The sequence below is a fragment of the Urocitellus parryii genome, chromosome X, assembly GCF_045843805.1.
Source record: "Urocitellus parryii isolate mUroPar1 chromosome X, mUroPar1.hap1, whole genome shotgun sequence".
In the NCBI taxonomy this organism is placed as follows: domain Eukaryota; kingdom Metazoa; phylum Chordata; class Mammalia; order Rodentia; family Sciuridae; genus Urocitellus; species Urocitellus parryii.
The window spans coordinates 95,820,954-95,835,734 of record NC_135547.1 but is presented as its reverse complement, the minus strand read 5'-3'; the positions used below and the strand labels follow the sequence as shown (position 1 = coordinate 95,835,734).

Sequence of the window (14,781 nt, the reverse complement as noted above, 5' to 3'; positions counted from 1 at the left end):
ACTTCTTCTTTAATTTTTAAATTTGTTTTAATGAGTTATATATGACAGCAAAATGCACTTTGATACAGATCATTCTTCTGATTATAGATGATGTATTGACTTCTTTTTGATGGACACATTGGCATTAGTAATGTGACAACTTTTTAAAATACCTTTATTTTTATGTGGTGCTGAGGATCAAACCCAGCACCCCGCATGGACTAGACAGGTGCTCCACCGCTGAGCCACAACCCCAGCCCAGTAATGTGACAACCTTTTTTTAATATTTATTTTTAGGTGTAAATGGACACAACACAATGCCTTTATTTTTATGAGGTACTGAGGATCGAACCCGGGTCCCACCAGTGTTAGGTGAGCGCTCTACCACTGAGCCACAATCCCAGCCCCAATGTGACAACTTTTTAAAGGGACTTTTCTGAAAGGTACATGCTCAAGAAGACACCTCTGTGCCAAGTATGTTACTTGTTACTTTTTATTTTTTTATTTATTTTTTGCAGTGCTGAGGATTGAACCTTGAGCCTTCTCATGGTAAGTGAGTACTCTACCACTGAGCTATATCCTCAGCCCCTACATAACATTTTTAAATAGATTCAAAAAACTAAAAGAGTCACAAAGAAAGTTGTGGATTCTTTAATTTCCTCATTTAGTTTCCACACTTCCTATAAATTCATGTATGTGAATGTCAGTGTAAAATCAGAAACACTATATTATTATTTATTAATCCTGGGGGATTTCTTAAATTTCACTTATGCTAAGAATAATCAGCTTCATTTTTCTAAAGGAGAATGTGAGAATGGTCATTTGTGGATTTTAAATACATCCTGATAAAAACCGACCTTGAGTGTCAAGAGGCATGAGTGCTTTGAAATGATGATATCATTTAAAAAGTAGTTCAAATAGGAATTAATGGACTGTGAAACTGTAGTTTTAAATTAATGAGTATACTTAGTTAAAAGCTTTGCATTGATAAAGAATATGAAAGGTCAACTGAAATATAATTACCTTAATAATGAAGCATCTTGCTTATTAATATGTCAATTATTTTCAAAGTTTTTTGGGGGGAATAAGAGCAAGGAATCATGTCACTTAACATCCTCACCATATCATTATAAATCATTTACCAAGTTTTGACACATATGCCACCCATGATGGATCACACAATCAAAATGCATGCATCAACTGGGCTTCAGGAAAATTTTGACTAAATGCTTTCAAGCCACAATTATATACCTAATAGTGGATCTTGATTTGGTCTGTCAAAACCTTGAAGGTCATTACCCAAAAAGAAAAGAAAAGACAGCAGACATCTGCTCAATCAGCTTTATTTTTAATTACTGAAGTGTGTACTGACCTTTGTGTGGAGACATAATGGAGGATACAAAAGAAAGACAAAGACAAGATTCCTACTCTCAAAAAAATTAAAGTCAGCTGGAGACAGTGAACAAGACATCAATGCTTAAGGGTATATACTGAATAGCATTTGAGCTGCACAATACAACATAGTACAGAGTACACCCCCACATGGGACACCATTAGCAATGATGGCGGGGGGGGGGGGGTTGGGGCAAGAGGACAATTGGAGAATTCATCTTGGGAGGTGGAAAAAGCATTGAACCTGTGTTCCAGTCACCCAAATACCAGTGGTTTATTGTGGATCTTGTACAATTAGTTCCACTTCTGACAACTTTGATTTACTCAGTTCTAAAACAGAAGGTGAAAATTACATGGTCTCTAGGGTTTTCCAGCTATAACAATACAGGATTCTAAGGACAAATGCAGAGAACTTGGTAAAGGGAGGATATTATAGGCAGAAAGAAGGACAAGCAGAAAGCCACACAGATTCACAAAAACTAGCTATGTGCATATGGGCAAGGTATGTAGTGGGAAAGCAAGGACCTTAAACAAATCTATCATTCTAAAGATTCTAAGGGCAATAAATTTGGAAATGGTTGGGGCAGGGGGATAAGCTAGGTAAGGGATGCTAACCAGGGGCCAACACAAAGAAAGATACACTGTTTCTTGGGGTCTGACTTATTCTCCTGCTCCCCACTTCATTCAGCATTCTTTATGTCTGTAGAATTTTATTGCAATCCCTTCCCCAAGCTCATATCCCAGATTGAGTAAGAAGAGGGTGTGGTTACAGATCCTTTAGGCACGCACAAATAACCCCCTTTTGTAGGCCAAGAAGCCAAGAGCTGCTGCTGAAAAGATGGTTGTCATTCCAATCAGCCTTAGCAGGCCTGGCACAGAGGGCAAGTGTCTCTCCAAGAAGGTTGTGGTAATGGGTCGTGCAGGGACGTCCTGGGTTCATAGAACATTGGTATTAGCACAGGGCTTGTGTATTTCATTTCAGAGACTCTACTTCCACCACTGATCCAAAAGTGATTCACTCTGCCCAATCTCTAGGCCATTAAAACATGACTTTCCCTCTGCTAAACCACTCACTCCCTCTTCCTCACTTCACATCCATAGGGAGCCATTCTGCAGCCCCCAGCCTGAAATGATCCCCTCTTTTTACATTTTCCTTCAACATATCTTCTCTGTCATACTCTGTGCTTGTTGGGTCATTATCTGTATTTCCCACCACATGGGGAGCCCTATGAAAGCACTACTATAACGTTGGTTAAATGGCCAATGCAGAACTCATGGGCCATAAATATTTGTTGGGCAAATGCATCATTGGTCCCTGCAGTCCACAATCCCATCTCTAGTAGAAGCACTAGAAAATCACTTTGGAGTATCAGGGTTATTCTCTTTGACTCATAAAGATAGAGAAATGTTTGACCTTTTGCCTCTTGTCCTCTACAATGTATTTTCTTTATAATTTTTATGCATTCTTCCTTCTATCCAGGAAAACTTCCTGGGGTTTTATTACAAAAAATTAAGTATATTAAAATAAATTTTAATCTATATATGTTCCATTTTGTTCTATCCCTTTGCTCCTGGACTGGAGATAATATACTTTCCTTTCTTTTCTTTCCTCCTGTAGAGATTCATCAGGTCAGATATTTATTCAAAAGACATTTATTAAGTTCTTTGTTTTTTTTTTATTTTTTGTTTGTTTTGTGGTGCTGGGGATTGAACCCAGGGCCTCTGCAAGCTAAGCAGATGCTCTACCACTGAGGTATATCTCCAGCTTCCTATTGAGTTCTAAATAAGTTTAGAATTATCAGAGGAGTGTCTTCCCCTCATCAAAAAATATTTTTTTTCTAATAACATGCAATGGGCGTGGCAGCTATAAATTAATCAGAGTTCATCTAAACCTCTCACCTCTGCCCTAACCCATGATGCCTATTTAAACATTCATGGGGTGAACTACTTAAGAAAGGGCCTATGGATATATAACCATGTGTGTTTTCTTGCAAATAACTGCTTTTAGGAAAGATGGTTGTCAATCCAATCTTTGGATTGACATCTAAATTCATGAAGTAAAATATAACCTACCACAGACTCCGGTTCTGGCTGCCAGATTTCATCTTCTGGAATTTTCCCTATGGCATGCAGGATCTGAAATGAAAAGAGCACATTCATGTAGAGAAAACTTTATACCATCCTTCTCCTAATCTGGTCTTTGGATACAGAACTAAGTGAATGTCTCCATCAAAAATATCAAATTAAAGGCTAGAGCAATCTACTCAATCTTTAAAAGGCTCCAAAAGTTTTACCATAAATTTTATTAGTTGTGAACATGTTTTAATGGCAATGAGATCAGGGGAATTGTCAAGAAAGATAAAAATGAATTCTGAATCCTAATAGAAACGTGTCTGATTCTATAGTATCAGACCTAGGTTCTCTCTCGAGTGTAATCTCACAAGCTCTTTTTATTTTGGGTGATATGTTAGATATTCTGGTTATTACTTTTAGGTTAAGGAGTTTCCTTTTACTTGAAACCACCATTATATTGTTCTTCAGAGGGGGATTATGGGGTGGGGGATGGCCACCAGGATCTCAGACATCTTTGATCTTCTTGTTAGGTCCATGTGTTGTTTTGCTTGCCCACAGCCCATGACAATAGGCCCTACCTCTCGGGCTGCTCTCTCCCCAGCTTCCACAGCCCCCTCCATGTAGCCACTCCAGTGTGTGGCAGTCTCAGTGCCAGCAAAGAAAATCCTGCCCACTGGCTGGCGTAGAACCCTGGAAACAAAAGAAAAGAGGTAAGTGTGCTTACTGTCTGACAGTCAGAGATGAGCTTTCCCACAAAGATCAAGGCTGGTCAGTTTCTTCAGATTCAAAACTTTAAGGAAGGCATTGGTAATTTTAGAATAATGTTCATTAGGTTCCCACAGCTTTTGCATCATCTCTGTCACAGACAAAAATGGATACAAGCCAAAGTCTACTCCTGTACCAAGAGCTCACAGTTAAAGGAGAGCTGACATCAATGGAGGCAAAATATGTACTTGCTTCACCTACATAAAGTAGGGACTATAGGAACCCAGCCCCATATGGCTCCCTTCATGGCTCACCATCTCTGGGTAAAGTGACAGGTGCCCCCAATTTCCCACCTGGTTATTCCACCAATGAACTTGACGAATCATTTCCTTTCACTGAGCTCTGGCTTCCCCATCTCTTCAAGGGGATGGTCTGGTGATTTCTAATACTGTTTTGATCAGCAACATAGAACAAATCCATGAGCCTTATGGCTTCATAACTACCATTCATTGAGCACTTTCCTCTGCTAGGGTTGACTATGACTGCACTCTCCTTTCCACCAGTGTTAAATTTCAAGGGTATGCACTAACATATACCCTAATTATTTCAGAGACTGCTTCCTAGAACATAACCAGCTCCAAAGACAAACTAATTTGTTCTAGCTCACAGAGTATAAGTGGCAGAACTACATTTGAACCCAAATAATATGAATCTGGAATCCAACAGTCTTAGTCAACCGGTAATTCTTCCTCTGTATATTGCATTGATTTTCTTTTTTCTTTTTAATCCCAACATTTTATTTATTATTTATTTATTTATTTATGTTTGTTCTTTTTAGCTTGATTTTCAATCTTTTCAAGAGTTTTATGAATAGCTATTATTATTATCTGTTTGTACACATGAGGAATTTGAGACTGGGAGAAATGTGCAGTGACTCACCAAGAGCTACACTGAAAGAAAATAGAGCCAGGGTTTGAACCAGATCCCACAGAAGTCAGTCTCTGTTTTTATCCTATACAATTTTCCTAGTATATCATCACCATTACCAGTTAACAGAGTGCCCACATGCTATGCAAAGGAATGCAAGTGCGATGGCATTTGGCCTGTAAGAGGGGAAGTCTATCGAAACTGAAAATAAATGTCATAAGAGAAGCACTGCCCACAAGTCATTATTTGTATTGTATCAGATAAAGAATGTCCAAAGCTCACATTCATGTTGCACTTTAGTGAACACTCTACACCACTGGACTTCTTATCAGAAAAGTGAACAGGTTGGCCTGAATTGGTAGATTTTTCTTCACCTGCCCTTATTGCTATCATCAAAAAAGGGAGAGGAAATAAAAGAGAAGATATTATAGAATATTGGTAAGCTGATAATAATAACATGAAATAATATGAAATAATCAAGAACTTAGGTGTATTCAGGAAAGGTTTCCTGCAAAAGAAGGTAGATTTTCCCACTCCATGTTCATTAAACTATGCTGTATGTATTTTACTGCTTGTTCACTTTTTACAGAGGGAACTTATTCCATTTGGAGACTTCTGGGAGGTCTGGCCAAGCCCTAGAGTTAAAGATTAGAAGAGGGACAACCGTCTTAGAGAATTAATCATACTCACAATCAGAATGTAAAAACGTATAACCCAAGAATTAATTTAAACAGATAAAAGAGATAGTTTCCCTCCACTGTAATGTGGAAATTGTTTTGAGAGAAAAACAAGTTCCACAGCTAGATAAGAAAACTCCTCCCCCTTCTTTTGTAGGTGAGTGAGCAGACAGTATATATTCACAAAAAATATATAAAATATCATAAATGAGAGGTCCACATTTATTTCTGATGGCTTATGCATTTTACTATGTAATTGTTACAATCAGTTTTTATTTGTATTCAGAAGAAAAAAATGCTTAAGAAATGTGTGTTTTGTTCTTTGCAAAGTTGTACCTTGAACTCTGTCTTCTGTCTTCCTTCTGGAAACAGAACACTTACTGTGTCCTTCCTGTGCCCTAAAGATCGGACTCTTTGCAGTGTCCCAAATGCCACTGCTCTGAAGAGTCAGGGGATGTCCTGTGGGGAAATAGTCTCTGCTCTGGCTGGAATATGTCATTAAACTATGCTGTGCCTTAGTTTCTACTCTACAACTTGAAGGTAGTGATATGAACCCTGGCATATGTCCGTGGAAAGAACAGAGATGAAAGAAAGTATAACCATGTTACGGCCAATGACTGATGCAATGATATTATCATGCTTCTCTCACGTGATCAGGATCAGGCCAGTGTGAGTGTTCTTTTTTGCTCCCAGCTCCAAAAGGCATTTTCCTGATAGTCTATGGGATTGAATATAAAACTTGCCACTCTGTGGTCAAAAATCTCATGACATCTCACTTTGGATTTAAGACCAAACCAAAAACAAAACCAATGCAATGGTGCCCTTTCTTTGTAGAAAGACAAAGTTTTATATTTCTGAACATGTCACACGAGGCAAAAGAACCTATAGAAATTTCTGGTCTGGTTCTCTATGCCATCCACAATATCACCTATAGCCCAGCCATGCTAAGCTTTGCCCTGGACCTTCTAAGAACTTACAGGATTCCAAGCATTAGTTCATGCAGTGCCATCTGCCTAGACTGTATCCTCAGTGGCCTTTTGTTTCCTACACACTGCATTGTGAAGCCTTTGCAGATTTCCTTGGTGAGGTGAACTCATACCTCCTTCTATTCCCAGGGTATTATTATGTCCCTCTATAAGAGCACTTACCTCAATATTTTAAAACCAATCTTTTTTTTTTTAATGTTCTGTCCCCACCTCACACCCACCCTGACCCACCACACTGTCAGCCCCTCAGCAGGGAGGGGTGTCCTTGATATTTAAGTTTCCAGTACAATGTTTTACAAAGAGCTGGCATTTAGCCAATACATACGAAATGAAACAATTACTATTGACTTATTCTACACTCAGCATATCTGAAAATTAATGATTCAATAGTTTATCAGGTAGTGCTCTTTGGCCCCAGAATGTTCTCTTGGATCATATTTTGCCATGTGCAAGAAGATAAGGAAAGTGCTAACCAAAATCATTATGCATCTTCTAAAAAACAGCTTTTAATCTCTCTAGGTTTTTAGGGACTTATTGATTAGCCAACTCCATTTACTCATACCCTTTGTGTGTTGACTACTCTCAACAGCCTTTCACTCACTATTCTACATTTCCCATTTTATTTTGATTGAGCTCTTGGCATTACATGATTGCCTAGTTTAGTGTAACTATAATGGTCATAATAATTACTGCTATATTATTAATTAATGCCATGTTAATTGTCATCAAATACAATGAACTAAAAACTTCAGTGGATCATACTTGGATGCACAATGCTGTGAATACAAAATGTCATTGGACAGTGTACTTTGAATGGGAGGGTCATAGGATATAAATTATATCTCAATAAGGTCATTCAAATAACTTGTACTCTGATTAATGCACTGATTATTGCTTATCATATGCCATTTTGTGCATTTCTATCCACGTGCTAAGAAAAGTGAGACTCAGAGAAATGCAATTTGTCCAAAATAACAAAGTTGGCTATTGGTAGTCCAAACAGGAACCTAAGTCCTTTCACACCAGTCTAGAACACCAGCATTATAAACATCATGTTTATAATGCTGCACCCATCTTGGACTTACAGAGGTGCACTGGAGGAAGTTTGACTGAGTTCTAAATTCAGTATAAGGACCCTTCTTCATCCAATATAAGTGAACCCTCTGACTATCCCTATAGCTATTCTTATGCCCTCGCCTTCTTTGGTTATATTGACTGGGAATACTCTTCCAGATGAATGAAGCATGAAAAGCAGCATCATGGTGCTTCATTCCTGAGAATCACAAGACACAAACAAATCGGGATTTTTTCTTTTTTTTTAATTTTTAGTTTGTTTGGTATTTATTTTTCTTTTTTTAATTTTTAGTTTGTTTGGTTTTTATTTTCTTTTGTTTTACAAGAAACAGAGGAGAGAAGTGACATGAAAAGTTTGGGTTCTAATGCAGGGGATTTCAGTCACTGCTTAGCACTTTTTTACTCTACCTTCCATATTGAGTCATGATCCCAGGGGGGAAGTAGGTTGTGTAGCAGCCTCCAGAGTACTGCTCCTCACACCAGTTCTTCTCTTCATAGTGCACTGGCTGTAAGACACAGTGACAACAGCCTGAAGGAGATGTAGAGGGAAAGATCTTATCTAGAATAAATCAAACACAGTCTAGGAGACTTCATAGTAGAGAACCAATTTGCAGTCGTTCCTCATAATCCAAGGGAAATTGGTTCCAGATCCTCTGATGGGTACCAAAACCCTTGGATTTTCAAGTCCTTCATATGAAATGGCATATTGTTTGCATATAACTTATGCACATTCTCCCATATACTTTAAATCATCTCTACATGATTTATAATACCTAATTCAATGCAAATGCTATGTAAAACTACTGTTTTGTACCATAACATTTATTTAAAAATAACAAGAAAAAGTATGTACATCTTCATTATTTTTAAATTATTTTTTAAATTTATATATGACAGCAGAATGCATTACAATCCTTATTACACTTATAAAGCACAATTTTTCATATCTCTGGTTGTATACAAAGTATATTCACACCAATTCATGTCTTCATTCATGTACTTTGGATAATAATGTCTATCACATTCCACCATCATTTCTAACTCCATGCCCACTCCCTTCCCCTCCCACCCCTCTGCCCCATCTAGAGTTCATCTATTCCTCCCATGCTCACTCTCCTTACCCTACTATGAATCAGCCTCCTTATATCAAAGAAAAAATCCAGCATTTGGTTTTAGGGGATTGGCTAATTTCACTTAGCATTATCTTCTCTAATGCCATCCATTTACCTGCAAATGTCATGATTTTATTCTCTTCTATTGCTGAGTAATATTCCATTGTGTATATATGCCACATTTTTTTATCCATTCATCTATTGAAGGGAATCTAGGTTGGTTCCATAGTTTAGCTATTGTGAATTGTGTACATCTTCATTATAAATGCATTTTTTCCAAATATTTTCCATCACATTTGGTTGAATCCATAGGTACAGAATTTGCCTATATTTCTGAAATAGAGTCTCATTATCCAGTTTGTGTGTGTGGGTGTATCTCTGTCTCTCTCTCTCTCTCTCTCTCTCTCTCTCTCTCTCTGTGTGTGTGTGTGTGTGTGTAGTGATGGGGATTGAGCCCAGGGCATGCTGGAGATTAAACCCAGAACCTTGTGCATGCAAGGCAAGCGCTCTACCAACTGAGCTATGTCCCCAGCCCCATATCCTGTTTTTTTCAAGATTTTTCTTTAGGCAGATCAATGTTTTGGGTAAGAAACCTCAAAGAAATTCAGGTTTTAGTAAATTTTCTCACTTGGTTTGTGCATGTCTTGCCATAAGTACTGTTCGTAAGCTGTAATTTATTTCCATATTTAACTTGATCTGATCTATTAAGATGTTTGTAGCCCCTAATGGTTTTGAGAAATATTTTTAAAAAGAACTTGTGCTTACTGGAGTGGTTGGACAGAAAAAATCAGAAAAACATGTCTGTCAAAGAAAAAGGATAGGGTCTGGTGTTATGGCTCAGTAGGGTGCTCACCTAGCACATGCAAGGCCCTGGGTTTGATCCTCAGCACCACATATAAATAAATAAAATAAAGATATTGTGTCCAACTACAGCTAAAATAATATTTTTTTTAAAAAGAAAAAGGATGAGCAGATTCATATTTTCTTGTGAAGATGAGCTTTGTTAAGGGGAGCTGGAAAGATAAACCTAGGTTTTGTGGCACGCAGGTGTTACTGTTGATGGTGGTACTTGTAAACAAATATTGGTCTTAATAGGCAATAATTCATGTGAGATTGTACAAAGTTTGAACTTCTTTTAAAAAACAAGGGCTGGCAAAAGATCTAAAATCAGCACACTACAGTGATACAGCCACCTAAGTATTTATAGTAGCACAATTCACAATAGCTAAATAATAAAGTCAACCCAGATGCTAGTCAATAGATTAATGGATTAAGAAATAGTGAGATACACACACACACACACACACACACATATACTCTCTCTCTCTCTCTCTCTCTCTCTCTCTCTCACACACACACACACACACACACACACACACAATGGAGTTCTACTCAGTCATAAAGAAGAATGAAATTATGGCATTTGCTGGTAAATGAATGGAAATGAAGAATAACATGCTAAGTGAAATAAGTCAAACTCAGAAACTCAAAGTTTGAATGTTTTCTCTCATATATGGAAACTAGAGTAAAATAGAGAAAACAGGGAGGAAAGGATAGGATAACATAAAGAAGCAATCAAATATAAATTTAATATACAGTCTATAGGAAGTCAAGTGAAGTTGAGGAAGGAGAAAAGGAGAGGAGGAGAGGGAGGACAGGAGGTAAAAGGGAGTATCATGAATTGAAATCAATTTCCATACATGTATGAGTTGGTTGGTATTATGTGTAACTATAAAGCTCTAATAATAAGTAAGAAAAAAACAAGTACTGGGAGTTACTCAGTGGAAGAACATTTGTCTAGCATGAGCAAGGCCCTAGGTTCAATCCCCAGGAGGTAAAAACTAAATAGATAATTTATCATTAAACATTACTTTGAAAAGATAAAATCAACATAGCAAGTTTTAAGAGAAAAAAGTCTCTTTAAAATAGATTTGAAAAACGTTTTGTTTAAAAAAAATTTTGCAATTGCATAACTGACTTTGGATAGTCATTCTTAAGGCATCCGATTTGCAAAGGATGAAGCCTCGCCTGATGGGTTTAGTGGCTCCAGGTCTGTTGTGGTGTTCCCAATACAGCATGCTCTGGCATCTGAGGGCTGTAGCCACTTCTTGAGCATCCTTCTCTGACTGCTTGCAGGCAATTTCAAGAAAATTTATACTTTCACCTTTCTTTGCTTTCAGAATATTTTTTTTTCCTTCCACACAATACATATTAAAGCAAGAGTAAAGCAAGTGTCTCTCTCTATGACAAAACCATACAAGGACAGAACCAACTCATTTTTATCATCTGGAATTAATCATCCCACATTAGAAAGAGATTTTTCCAAATGAAAATGACCACCCTTTTTTGGGGAAATATGAAAATAACTGCTTTCCTCGCCAGACAACCACCTCACAAGTTGCTGGAGGAACTTCAATTACAAACTGCTTTAGCCTGAGAGTGTCTCAGAATGTGACTTCAAAGAAGCTGGAATATCTCTAATAGCATTTTTAAGCAAACACAAAATGAAAACCCCAAACAAAACAAAACGAAAATCTAATGAATTTTAGCAGATGTTAAGTGATTGTTTTAGTGTGTATATTTTGGGTTTGCTACACAACCCTGAGGCCTGGAGTCTATGCTTATATTTATACTTACTAATGGCATATGAAGTAAAAAACAAAGCATACTTTTCATTAATATTATATTTCTCTCCAAACCAATCAATGACTAGTTTTTGTTCATTTATTAGCAAGAATTCCAAAAAACCCTTGAGAGCATGTGTTTCACCTATATCATGCACAGATAATCTCTAATGGAATTAAAAATCATGTTTTAATATAATGAATAAAGCCAGGTTTGGTGACACACACCTGTAATCCCAGTCACTTGGCAGGCCAACACAGGAGAATTGTAAGTTCAAGGCCATCCTGGGCAACTTAGTGAGACCCAGCCTCAAAATTAGAAAAAAAAATGGGTGTGGGGATATAGTTAAGTGGCCAAGCACCCCTGGGTTCTATCCCTGGCATTATAGAAAGGAAGGAAGAAAGGAAGAAAATAAAGAAAGGTCAACAAAATCAAAAGCCACAACTACTTGACCTGGAAGAAGTCAGCCACTCCAAAAGCAGAGCAATGTATATATTAGAGCAATAGCACTAAGCTATGTAGCTGTTCAGCTAGATTATGGTATATATTGTAAAGACTTGTGTCTGAGTGGTTTACTAGTGAAACATTTTCAGCTCCTTCATTAGATGATGATGATGATGATTATTATTATTATTATTATTACTATTATTTTGTGGGACTGGGGATTGAATCCAAGGCCTTGTGCATGCTAGGCAAGCACTCTACCAACTGAGCTATATCACCAGCCTTTTTTTTTCACATTTTAATTGCTCATTTGTACACCACTCTCCACTGTCCTCAAATGGTTCATGGATACCTGGGTTTAATAACCACTTTCAAAAGGTGATATAATCCATGTCAAAGCAGTAAAAACCCATCAATCTGGTGATCATTACAAGAACAGCAATTTGTCATTTTAAATATTGATGAGGGAGATGGTTATGAGCACCTTGGGCCCTCTGACACTAAACGTCCCAAGGAAGTACTGGTTTGCTTGCTTACCACACTACCACCCTCTCCTACCTGCCCCCACCTTGACCTGTAACCATATCAGAGTTCTACCTGATTAATTTGAAGATAATCATTTCCTCAGGATTACTTCCAAAGGTGTCTAGGAAACTCATCTAACAGAGATTGGCATCAGCCTGTCTTCCTTCCATCCCTAATGTTCAAGGGTAAAACAAGGCAGAAAAGGGGACATTACAGGGAGGGGGACAGGTCCTCCTATTTTTAACTGTAAAACAGTGAGGGTGAAGTGAGTGTTAGTTTGTGAGCATGAATAAGACTCTGGTCTTACAAGATCACCAGAATAAAGGAAAGCTATTTTTCATCCCTATTATGGCTTCCAGGATCTAGAAACTCCTATGGGTAGCTGAAACCCCTACCCTCTTCACCTCCTCATGGAGCTGGAGGCAAAGGAGCCCAACAACCTGCTCCAGGTAGAGCTCTGAATTCAGGGACAAGTGTAGCACCACCAAAACCACAACACGTCACAAAGTTCCTTACCTGCCATCAGCACATCCAGGACCCATACTCTTTGGGACCACTTATAAATTAACCAGCCCTATGCAGATCCTCTGAAAGCATATCAGAGTAAACATGAGCTCTAGGGCTCTATACGTGTGAACCCATCCTTGCTTCAGGATGAACAAGTTCTATCACCTTTAGGAAAGGGATGGGAAGCAGTCTTACCTTCAGAGCTTCCTGGGAGCCCAGAACTTTTGCATAGAGCTCACACAGTTTCCTCAGCCTACAGAACAACAATAACAACAGAAAAGACAAATGTGAAGATGAAGAAAGGAAGGGAAAGAAAAAGTGAGGGGCACCCATCCCCTTATAAGAAAGACTCGGTAAGCAAGTTATATTCCATACTTTTGTGATTATGTCAAAATGTACCCTAATGTTATATACAACTAAAAAGAATTTTAAAAAGAACAGTAGGCCAAGTGATTAAGGGCCACTTAATACTGTATATTATAAACCTCATCTAGAAAAATAGAACTTTTAGTCAAAATAAAATGTAGACCCAGGCACACACCAGCTGTGAAATTATAGGCAAATTAAAAAAAAAAAGATTGTAAGCTATTGCTTCTACTTAAACATTTCATTTTAAGTTTTTAGATCAAGGCATTTTGTCCTAACTCAAATGTCTTAAACCAATGAGATCACAAATATGAATCATGAGAGATTGTTGATAAATCTTTAAGAAAGTCAAATAATGTGTTGCTCAAATCACTAGGGGACCCAGGGCAATTTCTTCGTTTGTTGGATAAAAGAGAGCAGGTACCTCTTAAGTGTCAGTCCATCTGCCTTAGTAAGTACTGAAGATTCTGGGAGGGTGACAATATAGCTCTACTTACCTTCCTCTATCTCCCTCCCTACTATGAGGCTGTGGTGGGTACAGTGGAGAATGTAAGGAGCAGGGAAAGCTGTGATTTCTGTTTCTGCCTCTTAGATACTGTGAGATCTCAAGCATATTACTAGAGCTTTCTGAGCTTTATTTTTAACAACAATCTCCATGGTTTTTTTCATTAATGATGGAAAACTGTAGTTCCCAGATCTACAGCATCAACACTATGAGGGCACTTGTTAGAAACGTTAATTCTCAGGTCCTGCCCCAGACCTCCTAATTCAGCAAGGGTAGTAGCATCAATCTGCATTTCCACAAATCTTCCAGATGATTCTCAAGTTTGAAAACCACTGATGTCAATTTCTCCACCCACTAACTGCTATGTAATACATAAATGTTGAACAAATAGTAGCTCTTAAGTCTAATGGGGAATTTGGAAATAAGGCAACCATTATAATTACTCAACTAAAATAAGTTGATTATTCAATTCAATTAGTCAACTATATTTCTATAAATAAAGTTATTTCAAGCCTGCTTTTAACAGAATAGTAATGCTAATAACGGTCTTGAACATGTTTTAAAGCTAAGTCAATAATTTTAAAAATATTATCATTATTATTTTGAATTCAGAAAATTTTTTATAAAGGTATATTAAAATGCCTAATATTTTCTCCTCTCTCTCATTCCCTTTCTCTGTCTCCCTCTTAATTTTTACATAAATGGTTTGGCACAAGCACAGAAAAAGCCAGAAAGAACAAAGAAGTAAAATTAAATTCAGAAATAGAACCAATTACATAAAAGGACTTAGAATTCATAAAGGTGAACATTTTAAACCAGTGAAGAAATGACACATTATTCAATAAAATGGCTCTGGGACAAATGGCTGCCCATGAAAGAAATAA

General features: G+C 37.5%; 1 protein-coding gene across 1 annotated transcript in view; it reads right to left on the bottom strand.

Moving 5' to 3' along the window:
* Window positions 1-1,313: 1,313 nt before the first annotated feature.
* The window catches only part of Maob (monoamine oxidase B), a 107,210-nt gene continuing 93,742 nt past the window's right edge, over window positions 1,314-14,781 (bottom strand). The window contains exons 11-15 of the mRNA XM_026387556.2: window positions 13,222-13,279; window positions 8,222-8,319; window positions 4,023-4,134; window positions 3,445-3,507; window positions 1,314-2,301 (exon numbers count right to left, since the gene is read on the bottom strand). Coding sequence (XP_026243341.1) covers window positions 2,149-2,301; window positions 3,445-3,507; window positions 4,023-4,134; window positions 8,222-8,319; window positions 13,222-13,279 — 484 coding nt within the window. The 3' untranslated portion in view covers window positions 1,314-2,148. The remainder of the gene's footprint in view (window positions 2,302-3,444; window positions 3,508-4,022; window positions 4,135-8,221; window positions 8,320-13,221; window positions 13,280-14,781) is intronic.